The 23,377-nt window shown below is 36.8% G+C and overlaps 1 protein-coding gene across 1 annotated transcript; it reads right to left on the bottom strand.

Annotated features, from left to right (window-relative positions):
- Positions 1-787: 787 nt before the first annotated feature.
- On the bottom strand, positions 788-23,377 carry LOC104613270 (uncharacterized). The gene is made up of 17 exons (XM_010281012.3): positions 22,921-23,377; positions 20,235-20,337; positions 18,769-18,838; positions 18,639-18,677; positions 18,438-18,555; positions 18,309-18,366; positions 18,093-18,157; positions 17,918-17,924; positions 17,770-17,830; positions 15,716-15,775; positions 15,584-15,603; positions 15,429-15,494; positions 7,533-7,700; positions 6,834-7,091; positions 2,338-2,550; positions 1,452-1,723; positions 788-1,348 (listed from the first exon to the last, which is right to left on the bottom strand). Exons 1-17 carry the CDS (start codon positions 23,007-23,009, stop codon positions 1,210-1,212), a joined length of 1,806 nt encoding a protein of 601 aa, XP_010279314.1. The 5' UTR covers positions 23,010-23,377; the 3' UTR covers positions 788-1,209.

Here is a 23,377-nt window from a genome sequence, read left to right as displayed (position 1 = left end):
ACAGATCTTTAAAGGGCGCATAGAAGGGGATAATAATTAAACAGCAAAGGATAAATGTGCAAATCAGAAGTTAAAGAATAAAAAGAGGGGGAGTCAGACTAAAAGAAAAAGAACAGGTGCATTCTGAGCATATTCCAACATTTCATAGTTTACATAAATTGTGTGCTTACCTTGTTTATAGTCAATTGAAGCCTAGACTTTGTGTTATTGATGAATTTGTGAGATTTATATGAGTTTCGCTGGGATATCCATACATATTCTAATCACCATATCTATGTTAAGCCCATTTTAGGTGAAATTCCTTGAGAACTTGCCCTCGACTTCCTGTTTCGCTGCTTCAGGAGAACGACGTTTGATCCACGAGGATCCTGTGGAGGAAGAACTTTGGGCAGTCTGGAAAGTTTTGTTGTTCGCAAAGGAGAGAGGGTTCTTGTCTGTGGTTATTTTATGGTTCTGTCTTGGTGAAGGCATTATCTACAGGAACTCGGGATCTTCCATGGCAATGTTTCTTTTTGCTGGATAAAACTACATCTCTTTTGAGAATTTTTAAATTCTCTAAAGTCAATTATGTGAATAGATCTTTAAATATGCCTGCCCATAGTATAGCTAGGGAGACAAAGGTTTTTGAAGCTGATCTTTTTTGGGAAGTTATTCCTCCTACTTTTTTGGAACAATATATTGTAGTTGATGACTTCTTATAATGAAAAAAAAAAAAAAAACACTTAAATGAGTATTAATCGTTAAAAGGCAGCTTCTTAGCCTAGATAAATTTGATGCAAGGAAAATATTGCCTGATGAAATGCTAGAGTCTGAACTCTCTGCCCTTTATTATTTTTCTTCCCTCTCGGTAAAAATGCGAGCCCTGAAAGACCCACACATTGTCCACCTGAACCAACAGAAACAATAGTTGCCACCAATCACCCGTCTCAGAAATCTTACAAAGGAGGCTTTGCAATGTCCAAAATAATTAAAGAACAATACAAACTATATGCAGATGCTACGGTTACAAATGGTTGGCCAATCATCATCTGATCTTCGGCTTCTTTTCGCCATTTCCAATTAAGGGTTTATCGAGAAATACACAACACCAACGGGCACCGTAGAAATAAAAAAACTAAATGGTTTTGCCCAAGGAGAATGGTAAACAGAAGCACATGCGTTGTTCAGGAGGAGATTTTGCAGAAACAACCCCAAAAAGCAAATTCATCTTCAGTCAGATCTAGGCCGACTTGTGCCACCTTTTTGGTTGTACAGGGGTAATAGCAAACGAGCCCCATGTTTCCTCCGCCCATAGCACCGCCAGTAAAGAACAAAAATCGATAGTGTAACAACAATTGGAACAGCCCATCTGTCACATAAATGAGAAAATCAGAATGCTACTTGACAATCTTCAACAAACTATTCTTAGGGGTACTAAAAACTGTGTTCCGAGAAAGTACTCGTTGTATTACCTGTCAAGATCGAGAATGGGACTATAAACTATTGTCTCCCAAGTTGCTACAATAAAATGCCATGCAGGGTTGTAGTAAAGAGACTCTGCTGTCCAAAACATCCTTGTGTACGTCTCCAAGAAGATAAATAGTACCCATGCTCCAATCTCAAGCAAAATAAATTTTATAACAAACCGTCCCACTACTACCATGACGAGGGAGAAGGTCACCAACCAATTGAAAAGCCTGTTATTGTATTCCTTAATGAATTGAGACCTTGACTTCCCCAGCATCTGTGTATTACATAGGGAAGATGCATATTCAAAACAACCAAGCAATTTAGAGATAAGGGAATGAGATCAAGAGATTGAAATAAATAGAAGTCCAAATATCTATCAAACCAAGTTTTACTTTCTCTTTCAATCTATTAGTATATCTTTAGGTGGATAGAATTTAGGTTCAGATTCTATCAATTGTCACTGAAATTGTAATGTCAACTTCAGAAACTAGCTACCATGCTCTCATGAATTTCAAAATTCCAAGGGAAGAACGGCTGTAATATCCATTTCCTCCAAATGATCTGCACTTTTGGATTGGGGCAGAAGCAGAAAAGACAGCTCCAATAGGATAAAGGAATCTGCTTCCTTCTGTGCTTCGCTGTTTACCTCCTGAAATGGTATTGAGTGATATTTCTTGACTTATTTTTCTGCTTTTCTGGCAGATTTTCTATCCTTGGAGGGTAGTGATTCGGGAATCAACCAGAACTGGATTTCCTACCTGCATTTCCACCTCTCTCCCCACCCCAATTGCAAACACATCCTTAAGTAATTTAATCCCATCCAACACTTAAAAACTAAGTCGTTACCAAAAATGCAAGCAAAAGAAAGGATATAAGATTTGGTCAAACCTTCATCATCCGTTGTTCATAGCTTGCCTTTGAAGGGCCAACACACTCCTCTTCAAAGCTTTGATTACATTGCAAAAAGCCCACATTAAATTTTGCCATGGAAGGAAGCCTTAGGACTTGAAGCTGATCCATTTTGTCCTCACACTTGGTATATAGTGCCTCACACAACTTTGAAGATTGATATTCATTTGCCAACATGAAATTCTTGTAGACCTACATGTGAATTTCCAATAACAGACAGTTATTTACTACATTATATGATTATAATATTTAAAACATCTAGGCTTATTTTGGAAAGAGTACAAATACAAATATGTACAGTACAAAGACAATACAAAATATAAGTTTTTGCACTCTACAAATTTGTATTTGCACTCCTTCCAAACTGAGCCCTAAGTTTTGTCACGCAGCAGTATAGAATTTACCTCAAAGCACAGGTAAGCTGAAGTCACACAAACACCAACACATATACTACTAATTGTAGTAATACCACTTATCATGAAAAATTGAAAACATGTGCAATGTGTATGCATGCATGAGTGGATTCTTCCAAATTGTCATGATCAGCCTTCAGAATAAAATGTCAGTTAGGAGCATCTTTGCTTTATGTTGGGCACGGAAGGACCAAAGAGAGATGCATAAAAAACTTTCATACAAGAAAAACAAAGTGACAAGAAGTTGTTACGTGCCTACACCCAAGAGTGAGTTAGACAACAGTTCAACAAAGAGGACTGACTTGTGGAGACCAAGTTGAGGTCCTCAAAGGGAGTTTTCTCTTCTTTTTACCTATCTTAGTGTGAAAAAAAAAAGAAAATGAACAGGTTGGCTTAATTTTAGGAATGCCAGAAACCTCCGAACACAAATGAGTTGTATTAGACTGAAATTGGTCAGTAACGAGATGACTTCCTTCACAGGAGATTAGATACATGCAGCCACAACATTCAACTTACTGACTTCTAGTGGAGATTCATTCTCCTCATTAATAACAACTACTTGACCCACATGAATTTGACTCAATTAACCCAACAAGCATAACTACTACTCAAGGTGGGCCCTTATACATGGACACATGTTCGTGCATGTAGCTAACTCATGTAACTCCATGATTACAAAGAGTTGGATCTGTATCACAAGTTCAACATGAGATGGTTCAAGTGTCTTGCTTACGAAGGATATAAGCAAATGACATGAACCACAAGGTGATTCAAGTGTCTTGAGATGGGCAGAGATCATGCAAGGAGGGTTAAAACTAAACTTTATTTTTACTATTAGAAAATCACAGCTCAACTAGGATAGGAAGAATTTCTAGAAATAATAATAGCCAAATAGTAAAGTTCTTTCTTCCAGAGGATTAGAACATTGTTTTTTATAGTTATTATTTATTTATTTATAAAGGAGGCGGTATTCTCTATGGATAGATCAAAGGCACTGGGCCCAAATGGTTTCACGATGGCTTTTTATCAAGATTGTTGGGAGATACTAAAAGAGGACCTAAGGCTGGTATTTGACGAATTTCATACTAGAGGAGTGATTAGCCCTGGGCTAAATTCCACTTTCATTGCCTTGATACCTAAGAAAAGTGATGCAAACCATCCGAAGGACTACAGGCTGATTAGTTTAGTTAACAGCCTGTATAAGATCATCACTAAGGTACTATCCATTAGAATTAGGAAGGTGCTCCCAAAAATCATAGCAAATAACCAAGGAGCTTTTGTGAAGGAGAGGCAGATAACAGATCAGATACTTATAGCAAATGAAAGTCTACAGGACTTCAATAGATCCAAGAAAAAAGGGGTGGTTTGCAAATAGGACTTGGAAAAAGCTTATGACTTGGTTTATTGGTCTTTCCTGTTGGAGGTGATAATCAATTTTGGGTTTGGAGATAAATGGTGCAAATGGGTGATAGGCTGCATTAGGAATTGCCATTACTCCATCTCGGTGAATGGGACAGTGGTGGACTATTTTCCAGCGTTGAGAGGGATTAGACAAGGAGATCCCCTTTCCCCTTTTTTGTTTACACTGGTCACGGAAGTGTTGGGGAGACTAATTTCCAAAGCAGATTCTAGGGATTTAATAAGGGGATGGAGAGTTGGAAGAGAGAATATACCGATCACACACTTGCAATTTGCAAATGACACAATTCCTTTTTTGTGAAGGAGGGGATCACAATAGGATCAGAAACTTGAAGCTCACTACACAACTTTTCAAGCAAATGTCAAACCTAAAAGTGAATTTTGAGAAAAGTTGTATAGTTGGAGTCAATTTGGGGGAAGGGAAGGCATGTGAATGTGCAGACATTTTGGGGTGTGTCGTATCTAATTGGCCCTTAAACTACCTTGATTTGACATTGGGAGGTAATTCTCAAAGAGATGAATTTTGGGTTCCAGTTGTAGAAAGGTTTGAAAAGAGACTTGCGAATTGGAAGAAAAACTATTTGTCTCTTGGAGGGAGAATCACCTTAATTAGGTCCACATTAGCTAACCTTCCTGTCTATTTTTTGTCAGTCTTTAAGATTCCGGTTAGGGTGGCTAGCAGGTTGGAAAAACTAATAAGAGATTTTCTATAGGAGCCAGGGGAGGAGGACCATAGGGTTAGGTGGGAGGTGGTGTGTAGGAGTAAGGAGGGAGGTTTGGGAATTGGGAACATAAGGAATAGGAACTTAGCATTACTAGGGAAATGGCTATGGAGATTTTCATTGGAGAAAGAAAAACTTTGGGTTAAGATAGCGGGAAGTATTCATGGGGTGGCATACAATGGATGGAACTCTGGGATTCTAGCAAGGACTGCAAGAGCATCTTCCTGGAAAGCTATTCAAGCTACTTTGCCCATGTTCTCTCCCTGGATCAGGTAGGATTTGCAATCAGGCAACCTAATTAAATTTTGGGAACATGTTTGGGTTGGGGATTCCCCTTTGAAAGATCAATTTCCAACTATTTTTGCTATCTCTACCCTTAAAAATGAACCATTTTCCTCCTTCCTTGTACCTTCTAACTCACCTTTTAGATTCGGTTGGAACCTGGGTTTGAGAAGAAATATCAGGGACACAGAATTAGGTTGTATTTCAGCCTTATAATCCATACTTGAAGGGATTTTCCTAGAGCCAACAAAGAAAAACAATAGAATTTGGACACTCACTCCCTCGGGTTCCTATACCTGTGCCTCTTTCTTCAAAGCCCTAATACAACCTTCTTCTGTTGGACTGCCCTTCCCAGTTAAAGAGGTGTAGTGTCAACCTATACCTCCGAAGGTTGGGAGTTTCTATTGGGAAGCCTTTCTGGAAAGAGTTAATATAGGAGATTTACTTCAAAGAAAATGACCCAATAGCTGGTTGTCTCCTCATTGGTGTGTCCTCTGTAAATCTGATGGCGAGTTTGGATACCATTTACTAATTTCCTGTCAGTTTGCTAAAGCTATTTGGGAATGGTTTATTTCTTTTCTTAGGTGCAGGTGGGCTCCCCCTTTGAATGTGCAAAGCTTATTCACTTCCATGCCCAACTGCTCAACAAAAAGGGCAAAGTTCATGTGGAGATATGTAAGGGCTGCAGTTTGTTGGACTGTTTGGGAGGAGAGAAATTCACAGATTTATATTGACAAAAAGAGAAGCTTGGAAGTAATATTGGAGATTATTCACGTTAGGGTGATACATTGGTTAAAAACTTTGGAATTGTTTGTTGATTTCTCAATTGATGAGATGCTAAGGAATTGGAAGGAAATTGCAGAGTCAACTTCAGCTAAGAAAGCTTTAAGTTCTTGTTGGACCCCTCCACCAAGTAGCTTTATCAAACTGAACTTTGATGGCAGTAGTTTGGGCAATCCAGGGCCCTCCGGAATAGGGGGAGTGATAAGAGATGAAAAAGGGAATTTGTTAGCTATGTATTCTGGTCCAATTGAGGTGGGAGACTCCTTGAGGGCTGAGATACTAGGAGCTCTTGAAGGGGTACAAAGGATCAAAGACATGCATATTAAGAAATTGATCATAGAAGGTGATTCTGAAATTGTAGTGAACTGGTTAAAAGAGGGCAATTCCAAGCTCTGGAACTACAGCAATGAAAAGAGGAAATTTATGTGGCTGAGTAAGGACATGGAAGTTAGTTGTACATTGGTAAAGAGAAGTGCAAACTCATTGGCAGATGGCTTAGCTAGGCAAGGGGTGAACAGAAACTCTATTTTTTGGGCTGTTTTGTAATTGATTTACAGTTTGGGTGTACATTGATGTATTAGGGAGTTAAGATTTTTTAGCTCCTTATCTATGTACTTTCTCAATCTTTAATAAAATTCACTGTTATTGATCAAAAAAATATTTATTTATTTATAGTTGAGGGTCAAAATATTGTTGAAAAGAATGGGGATGAATCTAAAAAGACAAGTTAGCAAATAATTACATTGAAGTGGCAACATATCTCTTACTAAAAACAACTTAACTATTGCATGTTTCATAAAATCATGCTATTTAGGCATAAGTTAACTATGCATATAGTTCAGTCCTTCTGCCATACCTTTTCTATTTCTTCATTCAATTTAGCAACTGATTGCTTAGCATGGTGACGGCCAAAATGCTGCCCATCAAAGACCTTCATGGCTTCTTCTTTAGAATTACCATGTGCTCTTTGCAGAGATTGCTCTGGGAGTGGTAATCTTAATTCACCCATCCTCTGGTCGTATAGCTTCAAACACCGTTCAAGAATTCCCTTATTGAAAACTTCAACAAGAGAACCTGTGGATGGAATCTCTCCTTTGTTCAAGGCTTCAAGAATCTGCAACATAAAAAGCATTTTGTTAAATCAGTGTTGAATTGGATTTTAGCTCTCCCAGATTTTGCTCAAGTTAGACTGGCAGATATGGGAAAATTTCTGGAATGTACGTGGAATTCTGGCCTGTAATGTTGAACAGTTTTCGGTATATTAGTTTTCTGACGAGTTGCTTCCTTTGACACCTCTCAGATTGTAATATTCTTTTTGTTTAATGAAATCCTTTCTTTTACTCGTCAAAAAAAAAAGGCAATGAAATAAAATAAGACCAATAGTCATGAACAAGGCAGAAATGAAGAGAGGCATGCTGGAGTAAACCCACAAATTCATACAGAACACCATCTGACGATCCAGACCCATATATGCTCATAAGATGGATGGTCAAATAACTTCCCATCACAATTAAAAACAAGCAGCAGTTGAACCAGAGATCAGAAAGAAAGATACCTGTTCCAGAAAAGATACAAATTCCCTTCCATTTAGAGGTTTACCCTGCACAATTTTTGGACGAATAACAGAAGCAACTAGTTCTTTCAATTGCTCCCTCTTCTGGACATACATAGGATCGAGCTCGTCATCATTCATGTCACAAAGCTTTGTTCGCTGAAGATGAGGCTGTTTGACAATTAAATTCAAACACTTGTTACTTGATTCCTAAACAATCTGAGAGCATTTTCATACACCAATCCTATGTAGGGGGTGCAAATGATACCAGATAAAAGTCCAGGCCTATAACCAGCCCATAGGCCAAAATAGCAGCCCAGGCATGGCCTTAGAATATTGTACAAAGCCTTAGTTTGGGTAAGGGTGCAAGCTGAACCCATTCAAATTCTAACAAATGCTCCCCAAGCCTACCCGGGTTGCACCCTAGGCCTGGTCCTCGTATCAAATTTGGGCTTAGGTTGGCCCATTAGATTCCAGGCATGGCCTATTAAAGAGTAAAACATCTACATTTTCTTATTTGATAGTCAAAAATATTAATAGCACTACAGGAACTTAATTATGCTTTATGTAAAGCACACCATTAATGCTCAACAAAATATTTAACAATCACTAAAAATAATTATAAGATTCTGAAGGTTGGCATAGATAAAATATTAATTTTGGGCCTACCATGGCCCATCAGGCCTAGATCATAGCCCTGGGGCCAGATCAGTTACTAAATAGTCTTCAAATTAGGCCCAGGCCTGGCTGATAGGCTATAAAAACACAGCCAAGCCCGGCCTACCATGGACCTGGCTCAAGTACCCAGTTGGGCCAGCCTAGGCAGTTAGGCCATGCGTACTTCTAGGCCTAAGCACTGTCAATGACAAGGAGTGCTTTGACTTGTAAAATAAGTCCAAATAAGCCAATTAACTGGATATGAAACATGCATACATATAAACATCAGTACACGTTTGTGGCTGTGTGCTCAAACTTGTGTGTGGAGGTATTATACACAAGAAGATGATTTCCTTGAACAACAAGAAAAGAAAAATTCACAGTACTCTTAATAAGGGCGCATTCATCCATTCAGGCTTGAAAGATGGAAAACCAGTCTGTTCCTGTGAGGAGACAAAAATATGGACATGGTGCATAGGGAAATACAAGTGATCTGACTATCAGTATATTTAAGTTATCATGAAGATCTCTCTGGTGAATGCCAACGACAAGCAAGGTTCAAAGTACTAATACAATACACCCCATATCAGGCATATCATTTCGTATTGTGGGTCACCCAAACGCCAATACATGGATTTAGGACATCTGACCGGTTTCAAGGGTTAATACCCTTCTTAGAGATGTCCCGGGTCAACTCTTGAAGCCTAATTATTTTTTTCATCTTAATATGACGCCCAATACACAATTTTTGCATATTGAGACGAGACAATACTTTGAACCATGATGATTAGGAAACAAATGCATCAAATCCAAGCATAGTTCGAGCCTCAAATAACCAAAATGTCAATATATGCTTTGATCCTTGGGAATAAAAGGCATCAGCCTCAAATGATCAAAATGAATTGTAGATGTAAATGTCCATGTATGATTCCAATCAAAAGGTATAATTATTTTGGTCATTTAAACTCTTTAATTCCTAGCTCCTTGTTTCTCCTTGTTCCCTTGCAGTCACCCTGCCAACAAGTCAACTCAACTCAACGAAGACTTAATTTCAACCAATTATATGACTCCTGCTCTAAAATTCCACTCCAGGCCAGATTTTTTGCCAAATAATATGCCATCAAAATCCTTATTACCACTTACCACCTCCATTGATGTCCTTTGGAACTTCCCTTTCTGCTCTTAAAGCTTTCAAGTTGCACCAGATCACCATTGCTGGTGCAATCATGGTCTTTAATGATGCAAATGCATAAAGCACTCCATTTGTTTGCCCAAGCCTTACACCCACCCAAAAATGCACTTATTTTTAGTTTTATCCTTCCTAATATTGCCATGGAGTCATTTCAATGATGTTTCTTAACTGCACAACATTTTGTCACATGCAGCACTGTATCTAAGCTCCTGCAGTAAATGCCTTGTTTTTTACATTTATTTTCAGAATTTTCCTTTATTGTGTTTCAGAATGATCTTATACTCATTTCTTCAAGAAACAACATACACCATGTAAGCTCCTATAGTAAATGCCTTGTTAACTCATCTATGGATAAAGTAGGAAAGAAAAGCTTGACGCCAGAACTTGTGTGGACCTATGGTGATTGGAATTCCTTGCATCCCTTCAAGCATTCTCATGTTATTTGATGCTCTTTTCCTACTTAACATACCAGGTTAGCTCTGGCAATCAAGTCAGTAAATATCAATCCCCCCCCAAGCTTCTTCATCAATGGCCTACACAAAAATATAGCTAAGATGCTTGCTCTTCTTCTGTAAATCTGAGTAGATCTATCAATATTCTAGTTTCATGCCCAAGTCTTTTCTCAATTACTCTCTTTTAGAATTTCATGATTCATATCATGGCTCGCAAGCTAGATATCAGATATTTGGTATAACACTCACAGACATGGCATTTCCTTGTCATTATGGTCACATTAAACATCTTTGTCAAACAAACTAACCCATGCATTTTTAACATCTATTAGGAAACTATCTGTTCCAGAACCTCTCTTGCCTTCATTGGTTTGTCCTACTAACTTCATATACTCTAGATCTATGAAAGTATGTTTATCAGCAGAGAAATTCCTCACAGCTATATGCCCAGCATGGTCATCATCTAATAACTTCTAACAATAGCTTCTCTATACAGTCACCATGCCAGCAATAGCATCTAACCATTTTCTCCTTATTTTTGTTTGTCAATTAAGAGTGTGATATTATAAGGGGGCATGTCTTGAAATAAATATTGAAAATTCCTACCAGACGTGGGCTAGATTTAAAGGTAACTGTGATAGAACAAGAATTAGAAGAAATTGATGTCTTTCTATTGAGAAAGTAGTACATATATATACAACCTTGTAGATACTAAAAAGGAAGAAAATCATACAGCCTTGCAGATACAAAAAAGAAAGAAAATCATACAGCCTTGCAGATACAAAAAAGGAAGAAAATCATACAGCCTTGTAGATACTAAATAGGAAGAAAATCAAAGAAAAAATAATTCCTATAATCAAGCTATTCCTAATTGGGCTAATACTACATATTTACAGCCTATAATTTCGTAACAGTAACTAATAACTATAGAATGAAATCTTGACAACATCCTCTAATAACGTGTAGTTAATTATCTGCTGCACAACATCTACCTCCTAAACACAAATGCGAACACAAACACATGTTTACATGTGTTGCCCCCAGCGCCCATTTAGATACAGTAAGAAAATGAATCCTATCCCACCATTCCACTCATTCCAAAGCAATATCTTCTATTGAAGAATGAGATAAGAAGTATTTTTTCAACTGTTATGCTACTGATCATTCCTAGTGAGAAAAAAAGATGCCGATGGATGTTCAAACAGCAGATTTTGGAGAGTGTACAAGATTAGAGAGGCTGGATCTCTGGTATCCACTGTGAAACCACTTATTCCATTAGGTTTCTGGAACAACCAATTCAAAAGCTGATCGTCTTGCAACAAAATCATTGAGGAGTAAGCTATCATGGAGTACATACCTATAGAGGTTTGCTTTTAGCTTTTAACGTTCTTGTATAGAGGTTCCAACTAAGAGCATAACTTGATAACTTCAAGCTCTTCTAGTATGCAGTATCAATTTAAATCTCCTTGTATCCCACCCAAATCCTACATGAGGGTGGCAAACACCTCCACCTACCTATAGAGGTTTGCTTTTATCTCTCAATTAAATCCCTTAAACCTCCTACTAATGAAGGAAGAAACTGGCCTAGCATCTCAAAATTTTGGTTGCAGATCAGATAATTTCAGAAGAAGTTCAAAGAAAAAGGTAAGAAATATGAAATGATCAGAATCTGCTGTAAGAATTCACAGCTCAAGTCAGACGATTTCGGAAAAGTAGATCGATTTTTTTATAAGAAACTGTAATTTCATTAATTATAAACAGCAAGATATTTACAAAGTACTATACAACCCAAAAATAGGCTAGAATTTACTACCTATCCCCCACAAAAATTCATTTTACAAGACAGCCCAGAACAATTGATTCCTGTTTACCTGCTGTTTGGCCAATGCAGCAGCCATGCTATTAAGTGATCTTTGCACCCACTGAATAGTAGTTTCTAAGTTCCTAGTCAACCATTTGATTTCCATGATTTCTTGTCTGTAAGTCCACATAACCTACTCTTCATGAGTTAACCAGCTGGTAAGTAATAACTACCCTGGAATCACCTTCAATTATCAATTTAGTGAAATTCATTTGTTTTGCCAGTCTAATTTCCTGAAAAACAGCCAACAGCTCTGCCCTTATGGAGTCCCTCATATCATTGGGCCTAAGAACACTGCATTAATAATTTCATATTCATCTCTAAATACACCACCCATTCCAGAGTGTCCTGGGCTACCCATGCTGCTGCAATAAAAGTTGAATTTTATAGCACCTCCGAGGGCTGGCTGCCATAGCTGTTGCACTCTACCTTTTTGAAGATGCACCTGCCACTTCCCCCTAATTGTAAATATCATCCATAGTGAAAGGGGAGAAAATACTCAGATATCACTCAATGTGCAACTCTCATTGTGATGGTCTCAATGATTGTTTCTTTAATTCTTTCTTGATCTTTGGAAATCAGAATACTCGCATTTCTTTCTTCCCATACTGTCCAAATGACTACCATTCTAGTGCATCTCCACATAAATCTCCCTCTCTTCCTTGGCCACCTAAACATTGATGAGCAAAACAAGCTAGCCACATCTAAAGGTATAGTCCACCTACACCCAAAAAGAAAGAAAAACCACTCCAAATGCAAGTAACAAATGGACAGGAGATTAGTAAGTGGTAGCAAGTGTCCCCTCTATCTTAACAAAGAATGCAAATATTTGAAGATAAAACCCAACTAAGTTTCATCTTTAAAAGAATATCATAGGTATTAATCTTCTCATGGAACACCTCCCAGTAGAAAACCCCAATTTTAGGAGAAACAGATTAACTCAAAACTTCCTTAACAAGAAAGTGTTATAAGGGATTAATATTCCACAAAGTCCAAAAAGAGGAGGCACAAGTAAAGGTTCCTAAAGGGAAAGCAGTCCAAATACAACCATCAGGTTTGAGAGGGTCCACAAAGACACCCACCCTCAAGGATCTGTATTAAACCCAAAGTAGAGGAGGCCTCAGATTCTCTAGCCCCAATCAAATCCAAGGAAGTTGGAGGAGGGAAAAGAGAACTTAGAAACAGGCTCCTTAAAAGAAGACAAAGAAAGGAGGGAAAGCAATCCTTGAGAGTAGAAATCCCCACCCAAAAGTCTTACCAAAAGCAGGTTTTGTCCCCAAAGTGTGTGCATCACATCTAATGAGATTTAAAAAGGAAGGGAGAATACCATGAATAGCCTTCCACAAAGAGGCCAAGGTGGTATGTGTAGATAGGCCTGCATCCTAGTCATTGTCCAATTTCCCATGTATGCTTATCACCACATGATGCAAAACTCAATCGCTCTCAATTGGGAGTCTCCAAAGCCATTTCCTAGCAAAGCCATATTATTTTTTTTCCTAAATTCCTTATAAACCATCCTTCATCCCTTCTCTTGCTAACTACATCCCATCTCACTAAGTTAACCTTTTTTTGTCTCCCTTGGTTCTCAGAAAAAGTCTCCCTATTATTCTTTCTATCTTCTTGACAATACTCCTACGGATGATGAACACTAACAAATAATACACCGGGAGATTACCCATCATTGATTTTATGAGTTATCTTCCCACCCAAGGAAACATAGTTCCCTTTCAACACAACAAGCTTCTTAGATGACTTTTCAACAACAACACTCCAAAAACTACTCTTCTTAAGCTTCTAGTAGAAAGCCCAAATATTTCATAAGCTAGGTAGTGGTGGAAAACTCAAAATCTTAGCATAGGAAGCTGATTCTGCTTCACCTACATCAGTACCTACCAAACAACTCTTGTCCAGGTTCTGTGTTCATGTAAATAACTGATGGACATGAGTCACATAATTCACTGCTAGAACCTTGGAATATGATTATTAGCATGGCCCATTCAAAAACAATGGTAAGAAATCTAAGATTTGATCAGAAATCTGTACTTGTAATTCACAGATCAAACCAGATTATTTCAGGAAGAGATTTTTTTTTTTTTTACAAAGATGACTATTATATTCAAAAGGGGCAAAAAAGGGGGGATGTACATGAGAAGATTTACAAACAACCATCAGGATTTCACAACTAAAATATCACCCCACTTAAGGGGGCAACTATTAGCACCATACAAAAAATTTCTATCCACCCCCCCAGAATTGGCCAAAAGATCCGCAATTGAGTTCAGCTCCCTTGGAATCCATCTAAAGCCACAATGCAGAGAAGAGGTTATTTCTGAGATCTCATTGAGGAAATGACCCAACTTCCAAGGGCCCTTTCAATGAGAACAGAATTCAGCTGTAGAGATCTAACCATTCTCAGACTCATCATGAAAGCTCTGATTTCAACTTCTGAAGCATCTACAGAACCAACTGGGCCACTGTAAGCCCAAACCACAGAACCATCTCTGTTAAAAATAACTCCCCCAATGCCAGCCACTAGCGGTTGGTTGGGAGATGATCATCTGCTGCCATCAAACTTCAGTAAGAAATCTAGATCTGGTCTTGGAGTGCTGGATTGTCCGGGCTGATTGTCAAGGTGGGAGGAATGTACAATCTCTAATAAATTTCAAATGCAAGACTTACATAATGCCATCAAAACTCCACAGGAGGGAATGATAAAATCTCAATGTGTCGAAGATTTGCACACAAAGGTAAACACGGTTTAAAATGTCAACGTATTTCTTAATATTTCCATTTCCATGGGGATCGACACGAAATATTACTAGAATCAACATATTCCCCAGTGAAAACTACCACTGCTACGTGGAGTACACAAGATAATATTGTAACATGATGGTTTGGAAAAAGTATTATAGATGCATTGAGCAGTAATATTATCATCCACCTGACGGAGGCAGCTGCAAATTCGTTTGGATGTGATATTAAATCTTAATTTTTGTTTGTGTAATAGATTATTTGGTTGATCTATTAGAATCATTTGCACATTTTGTGCTTAAATTTTGCTTGAGTGTACTCTATTATGTACTTTTAACTCTTAAAGTCTACAAGATATTTTACCAATTGGAAAATAAAAAATAAAAAATCTATAGGACAACTTTGTAGGACACTACTTTTTTTTATGAATATTTGTAGGATACTACTTTGTCTATTAACCTTAGCTTCTTGGCTCCGTTTGATGTTTTGAAACAAGACAATAACCTAAAAGGGTGTATGAACACTTATTATCATTGCCTTTTTCTCAAAAATATATCATCAACATCATCTAAGCCTTGTCCCAACTATATGGTGGTGGATACATGAATTCTATTCCACCATTCCATTCTATTCAGTGTCATATCAATTGTTAACAATGGACATAGTTGAAAAATAAGTAGGTAGGAAAATTATTTGTTGCTTCTAAAATGCATCTAGTCCCATCCATGACCCATGTTTCCACAAATACTCCTCTATTTAATTGTACTCTCATTTATTAGTATTGACAGAAACACACAACCTGGTGTAACTTCTTCTGAGAAAGAATGGTCACTCTTAACTATATCTCATGGAAACTACAGAAATCCAGAACCTTGGAATTTGATAATTAGCAGGGCATAGCTTTGAAAAGGAAAAGGAAACCATTGTTTGAAAATGATAATCTATCTTACCAAAAAAAGAATTAAAGAAACAAAGAAACCCAGTACCTGTGGTAAGCTAAAAGCAGTGCTGTTATCACCCATAATTGCCAGAGATTCGCGAATCTGATTAACCTGGTAATATCAAGGAACAGAATTATGATCCCAGAATGACACTTTTCCCATTTAGCAAAAATAAAGGAAGCGTTCAGCAGAAAAAATACCTGATCAAGATTTCTGTCACCTGCAGTCATAATAGATGTCCAGGGTCAAGCATAATATAATTATATAACATGAATGCTGCATAAATAAAACTCATCAGGCGTGCAAATGCAATTAGGACATGTAAAACATACCATCATTATTTGGCACCTGTTGAAGAGCTTCATTCACCATCTGTTGCACAGATTTCCCTTCTGCAAAGCAGCATTAACAATGTCAGACTCTTAGACTGAACAACAACAAGAATGGTCCCCACAGAGATACAATATTGTCTCCAGCAGATGCCTAAGCAACTTTGGAGAACATGATTGGAAAACCATGTTTGAATCCATAATACTGCTCAAATAAACAAAGAAAATTACTCCCAGACAATACTTTTTTCTTTCTTTTTTTTTTTTGATAGAAAACAACTGTCACCACCCAAAGGATGGCTAAACAACCAAAATCATAAACAGTCTACAAGCAAGCCCAAAATAAAGCCCCCCTATTTACTCCTTGCTTTGCTAGACATCAACCAATCCATTTGCTGATCTTCTTACCCAGTGTTTTAAAAGCGCAAGGTGCAAAAAAGGCGCAGGGGTCAATTTGCGCCTGAGGCGCAAGGTGAGGCACGCGCCTTTTTGAAGCAAGGCACAAAATTATAAAAAAAAATGCTAAAAAATCTTTAAAAATGTCAGAAAATTCAAAAAATGCCAAAAAATTCAAAAAATAAAAAAAAAATACTAAACATAATATTAATAAAAAATATAAACTTAAATTTTAAAATAATGTTTTAAAAGACCTATTATCTAAAATTAAAATACATAAACATAAGATATAATTATGTAAAGCATATGCAAATGAGAATTTAAAAATAAAATCAAACATATAAAACATTTTCAAGCATTTAAAACCTCTAATCTCCTTTTTCACTCAATTGCATTACTTCACGTAGCTAATGTAATGTAAAACATATTACATTCCTGATTCTACGAGCCGCCTTTGTGCCATGCCCCTCGAGGCAAGCCTAAACAAGTCCACGTTAGGTCTTAAATTCTACAAGCCGCCTTTTGAAAGGACTGCACCTACGACCTAGGTGAGGCGCATACCCTGAAATGCACCTCACCTGTGCACCTAGGTGCGCCTTTTAAATCACTGTTCTTACCCACTTGAACTGTACCCTTAACTCCCTTGCTAAGTACAGTATTTCCCTTAACTGTTGCCTGTAAGGCCATGCACCTAAACTTCTTGCTTGCATCCAGCCAATTACCAGCTTGGAGTCACCTTACACTTCTAGCTGTTGCGTACCCCACTGCTTAGCCACTACTTTTTTCTATCTTTTTATTGATAACAGGGAAAAGGCAGGAGTTTTATTGATATCGGTTGAGGACTTGCAATTTGAGAGAAGAACATTGTACTTGATAAAATGGAATGGCAAATCAGGATTTGTGTAGTAAACTAATATTATTTAGGTTATGCTTTCTTGAGTGTTTATTTATTTATTTATTTATTTATTTTGATTGACAAATATTGTATTAAAGAAGAAACAAAGGAACACACGGAACCCATTAGGATGTGAAAAAAGGTGCCAACGGTGAAGAGTTCCACCATACAAATATTGGAGAACACTTAAGGCTAGAGGTAATAATTAGAGGCTTCCTATGGAAGTTGGAGTGAGACCAAGAGAGGTTACTTAATGAGATGGGATATGGTGTGTAGAAGGAAGGACCATTAGGATTTAGGAGTAGGGCATCTGAGGGTTATGAATTCTGCTTTGCTTGTGAAATGGTTGTGGAAATTACCATTGGACTTTGATAAGTTATTGCATGAGGTGGTACTACTTTACTTCTAAAACTAGTGCTGCCAATGAATTGGAACGAATTTGGGTAGGGGGAATATCAGAATCCAACCAATAAGAATACAAGAGATCTGAATTCAACCTGATATCCAATGGATATATAAAACATAGATTCAAATTCAATAAATTTATATATCCAGATATCCTTTTTGATTAAAATATCAGTAAATCTATATAAAGTATTAAAATTAGCATAAATTTATAAAACTAAATATTAAACAAAATATATATACCATAAATGGAAAAAATAAGTTTAAATCTGAATCCGACTTTGAATAAATCAAATTTGAATTCAAATAGAATCCAATTTTATCCATTTGCATCCCTATCTAAAAACACCTCCAAACTTACGTAGGAAATCACGCTGTATTAGCCACAACAGCTTAGCTGGTTCAAATGCGACGTCTTGCCCCTGTAAAAAAATTCAACCAGTCAATCTCATAATAAATGAATATCTCTAATAAATGCAGGAAAAAAGCTACAGTTAAAAGTAGGTTACCTTCACTCTGTTTTTCCACATACATTCAACCAGAAAATACAGAGAACCAGAGAACAAGTTAGGGTTGTTGGCAGAAATACCATAATCAATAATTATGACAAGTTCTTTACCTTTGAAAAACAAAACATTTGGAAAAGAAAAAAAAAAAAAACAAGGAAATTGGAAAGTTGCAAACCTTCCATAAAATTCCTCAGCAAGCTCAATAGCAAAAGACAAGCGGGATATATCTGCCTCACGAATCTAAAACAAGACACCATGAACCAAGAACTTAAATTGGACTTCCATGCAAAAGTGGCTGAATAAAGCCTTCATAAATGGATTATATTCCATTATCAAAGAAAATCCAAAAGGAATCTTAAAACTAACAAGAGTTATGGTCTAGAGGACAAACCGTCTCAGGTAGGTTATAGATAAGCACAGAACTCATAACAGTTGCCAGGGCAAAGATCCTGCCAAAGAAGAAATTAGAAAAGAACAAAGAACCAAGACTGCACATGATACTAGAGTATCAAATTATCACCTGTCATCATATACATTAGATTTCCCAACACTTTCAAATCCTTCTGTATCAAGGTAAAGCACAGATGTTTTTATTCCATCAATATCCAATTCTAATGGGGTTCCCCATACCCATATACCTGGAACCAAGGAAAATAAATGTCAAAAATGTCAGTCAAAGGTTTAGTTATCAAAAAATGCCAAAGAACGACAGAATATTAACCTTTTGTTTTAGTATCACGCATGTGACCAACACCAAATCCTGAAAAGAATATATGGTTCCGATGAGAGTTCCAAGTTCTAATATGGGGAGAAAACTAAATAAGCTAATCTATGAAAAGAAAAAGACAAACCTTCATAACATGAAAGGGAGAGAAGCTGATTAAGAAGAAAAGATTTGCCAGACCGGTATGGACCAATAACCTAAGAAGGCAATCATGAAGATAAAGTCAAAAGAAAAACAGTATAATAAAGGGAGGTGCTTAAATGGCTCTTGCTGTGTAATGATACCTATATAGGTAATAAGAAAGACCACTGGTTATGCAAAAAGGAAAACAACAACAACAACAACAACAACAATATTTACAAAGGCAAGCTCAAATATTTCTATAAAGTTTGTGTGGGAGGTAACACCTCGTGCCTCTCTGTGGGATGCTTGTAATGCCTACTTATCAAAAAAAATGGCAAGCTCAATTATTTCTCTTTTCAGAGAGTAGTGACAGTAGAACACCCAAAAATCTTGTGGACTGTGATGTGTTTACTTGTTTCATGGAGTCTTAAACTTCAAGTCTTTAATGTAAAGATTCCTATGACATGTAAGCTTAATGGATTGAAACCATATTTTTTAATTGACCAAAACAAAAAATGCTTGTAGTATATTAGGGAAAGCACTAAAATTAAATAATAATAATAATAATAATATAAGTTGATTTGTGGCATGAAATGCTGGGTTTTTCTTCAAGGACCAGCAATAATAAGTAGCAATAGTGGACAACTTTGACCCTTCAATGACCAATTCACAAGAATAAGAAATAAGTCACAACAGCTTCATAGAAACACATGACTTTTTTAACATTCTTCACTAAAAATTAGGCTGTAATATCTCTATATATAAAATTATGTCCTAATCTACTAAAACTTAATAAAGAAAACCCATAGCAAGTGTATATTCTTGCTTTACAAGAATGTCCCACTTCCAATTTCTAATAAAACTGCAAATGAGGAAAATTACTTAACCATCCCATGTCTAAGCATTATCCTACTTGCTATAAAACTCATGCAAATCATCCCAATCAAAACATGTAGGCCAGGTCAGGTAAGACCAAGGCAAGTAATCAGCAAAAGGGTAAGGCCAAGTCCAACTAATATGTGGGCCCACTGATTTGCAAAATAAGAATGCCAAGTCCAAACAACATACTACATTGGAGCCCAAACATTTTGCAACTTTGGTTGGATTCTTGGACCTACCCATGATCCATGTGTTCTTTGAATGCTCTCCATGCCATGGACCTCCTAAAGCTGGACAGTGGTTGAAGAACTTAACAAGTGGAGTGGCTTTGAACGATTAAAAGAGAACCTAAAAGTTCATGGAGGAAATTTGTTCTAGCACAATAAGGGAACAAAAATCAGTGACAAAGCTTGTTATTAGTTTCAAAGATACTTAGAGTGGATAAGAAATATTTTGCATATATTTAGTTCCAAAGTTTGAAAGTATTTTATGTAGTTTTGTGACTGAGAACTAACCTCAAACATTTATCTTTGTTGGATAAGAAATACTTTGCATATAGCGTAAGATATGGGAAACAGTTTTAAGGCTTACCGCAACAGCTGCAATTGGTGTTGTTATTCTTTCTATTGCCTTTAATCCTTCTCTTGCAAGACGAAGTTTTGTATGACCAGAATCAGGTTCCACAATAGGAAACCTGTTAATACAACAAGAGCAACAAACACTATATGAATGAAACCCAAAAAAAAATACTTTATTTAGCCTCAACAGGAAGACAATATAAAAGGTTAAAAAATTTAAGGTCAAATTTTTATGAATTATAGTTTTGATGTAACAAACACAGACAACAGTTTCTCTTTTATCAATAAGATAAAATTTATTCTGTTTATTATCACCTTGCTGCAAAATAACAGAATATAGAGACAAGGAAAGCAAGCAAGGAAATTGAACAGAGAAAAGGACAGGTCAATCTTCAACAAGAAAATGACCAAATCATTGTTATCTTCAAAGTTTTGCCACTTTGTAGGATGCATAATAACATAAAGCCACCTGCAAATGACTTTATAAAGCTCAATTTTGATGAGAGCAGTATGGGGAACCCAGGGCCTTCAAGACTGAGTGGTATTTTCAGAAATGAAGAGAGCCACATTATTGCTCTATTTTTTGGCCCAATAGGCATAAGAGATTCTCTAAGGGCTGAGATAATGGCAATGCTAGAAGATGCACAAAGGGACATGAGTTTGAACATCAACAGATTGATTATTGAAGGGGATTCCAAATAAGTGATAGGATGGTTGCAGATACAACAAGTGATAGGCAACAACAGGGATAAGGGTTTTGTTTTGTACTTAGTTCTCCTCACCTGTTTTCTGAATCACACTGTTCCCTGCTATCAATACCTTTCAGTAACAGTTCACCCTCATTAAAAGGGTGGGCTTTAAAGTTTCCTGGATTTTGGTAGCGATTTTTTGCTTTTATTTTGTAAGGGCAGGGAAAGAAAAGGATATATTATAAGGGGTTGGAGGGTAAATGTGATATGGTCTTGGGCTTTGAACTGTTTTGGTTGATACCTTATCACCTCGTATTTTTTTTCTTCTTTTATAAAATTGTTCTTTTTTATTACCAAAAAAATATATCTTTTAATAACATGGCTCTCTTTCTTCCTAGATGATCATAATAAAACTCCTCTGTTGATTGATTACTGATCAAAAAAAATGCGAACATTGCTTCTGAAACTCAAAAGAGAAAGTAAAAAAGTGAAAAATGAAATATAGAACTGAATTCAGGGCTGATTTCTATCCAATTTTTCTACAAGCATGAAAAAACATTTTCATTTAGTCCATTTCAAGTCAGTTTAACTTATCTTGTGTGACTTGCATGGCTTTAATATGTTTGAGTCTTGAATCTTGAATAAGGTGTGGATTGTTAAATTGGAGGTTGGCCACCAAGTTATACCAAAATGGTAGCATAGTAGACCATACCTTCTTTTTTTTAGTCAGCCATGGTAGGTAGACCATACTTTATACACCAGAATGCTACATAGCTAATAAACTGCGTGGATTAGCACAAGATTTAAGGTAGATGAACAAAAAGGCTATTAAATACAAAACAAGGGAAGACCTTAGAAGGAAATCAGGAATCTAGGAGTAGCCCCAACAGATGGCAGATAAAGAAAAAATTTGAGAAAAGAGTAACAGTTTATTAATAGAAAAAGGGTACATGAGATGATGTACAACGAGAACAAAACACAGATCTGGCTACAAAGACAAAATTTGTGTGCAATGAAGATAACTGATGGCACAGAAAGATTGCAAGACCAGAATACCTTTGGTAAAACTGTTCAAGATAGACCCTTCATATAATGAAAAAGGTTTGGATACAACCCAAGGGAATGTGAACTAGGTACTGCAGAAAAATCTGGAAAGACATTCTGTGACAGTAGGTCTGACTCTAGATAAAATGGTGTTAAAGAAGAAGATTCATCTTGCCAACCACAAACAGTTCAGATGGGAATGATAATGATGATTTTTATCCGTGACTTGATCATGAGTCAATCTGCTTTTAATTCCGTATATCCTCTTTTTACATTAAGTTGACACATTATACTGAAATTACAAACTAGTATTGGCCTTTGTAAGTTCTCCCTCAGACAGAAAGATAAAACGATTATACCGCTATATCTTAAGCAAGGCATTCAAATCACCCCAGACCAAAATTTGTCGTCATACTTTTCTTCCCTAGGAAATGACCCTCTTGTTTTTGCTGGGAAGGTCCTCCTACTTATCCTCAAGAAAACAATTTCCTTCCGACCATAACAGGTGATAGGCATCTGTAGCAGTCACACATTGTTTCCAGGGTATACGGTTATCACACCAGTTAATGCTCAATTAATAATGTTCACGTAATCCAATAGCAGTTTCCAGAAACCTACTGAACCAATAAATTAACCTCTTAAGAAAAAGCCATAAATGCTCATTGCAGAGAAGAAGAAATTGCAATGTAGCGGTACATCTTATTAACACAGTTTTTTATTTAAACTCTCCCATTGAGTCCCCATCAATGAAACTCATTACGAATTAAAACGAAGGTAACAGAATGAAATTCCGTCTAAAATATAAAGCATCACTGGAATAACCAAAAAAAATCCCTACTTTGCATAAGAAGACACAATTAAATTGAATTTAAGCGACTGAAATTTTGAAAGAAAACAAGCCTATTAAACTAAACTCCCAATCAAAAAATAAAAAAATAAAAATAAAACAAATAAGATCCCACTTACGCCTGTCGAAAATCATCTGTTGAAGAAGAGCCGGATGCGTAGAAGCAAAGGAAGATCGAAACAAGGAAAATCCAACCCAAAAATCCCATTTTCTTTCGAGACAAGAGCGTTATCTCTCAAAGGAGGGAAGATCGCAGATGGGTATTTGTAGCTGTACAGCCGACGTGACCATGAGAAGGCAAAGGAGGAGATAACCATTTGGTTTTGGAGGCATGGGAGGGGAATGGATCTCAAGAAACTATGGATGTAATTGTGGGTCGGGTATCTTACAAGCACACCTTTCGTCTCGCTTTCTTCGCTCCTCAGAAAACGGAAGAAGCAAAAGAAACGCCTTTGCAATCAAAGAAAAAAGCGGATTCGTGTTCAAGAGAGGAGAGTTTTTTTATTCTGGTCTGAGGACTCTTCTTCTTTACACAGAGAGAGAGAAAGAGAGAGAGAGAGAGAGAGGAAGTGAGGA

The sequence above is a fragment of the Nelumbo nucifera genome, chromosome 1 (assembly GCF_055504915.1).
Source record: "Nelumbo nucifera cultivar China Antique chromosome 1, China Antique-T2T, whole genome shotgun sequence".
Classification (NCBI taxonomy): domain Eukaryota; kingdom Viridiplantae; phylum Streptophyta; class Magnoliopsida; order Proteales; family Nelumbonaceae; genus Nelumbo; species Nelumbo nucifera.
This window is presented reverse-complemented; position numbering and strand designations above follow the sequence as displayed.

What these genes read in the sequence shown, in the direction of transcription:
- LOC104613270 (XM_010281012.3), bottom strand. Translation starts at nt 23,009, where the DNA reads ATGGGATTTTTGGGTTGGATTTTCCTTGTTTCGATCTTCCTTTGCTTC. An exon ending in TGAATGAAGAAATAGAAAAG is followed by an intron (nt 2,551 to 6,833) that starts GTATGGCAGAAG and finishes ATTCACATGTAG; the next exon opens with GTCTACAAGAATTTCATGTT. An exon ending in CCCATTCTCGATCTTGACAG is followed by an intron (nt 1,349 to 1,451) that starts GTAATACAACGA and finishes TTTATGTGACAG; the next exon opens with ATGGGCTGTTCCAATTGTTG.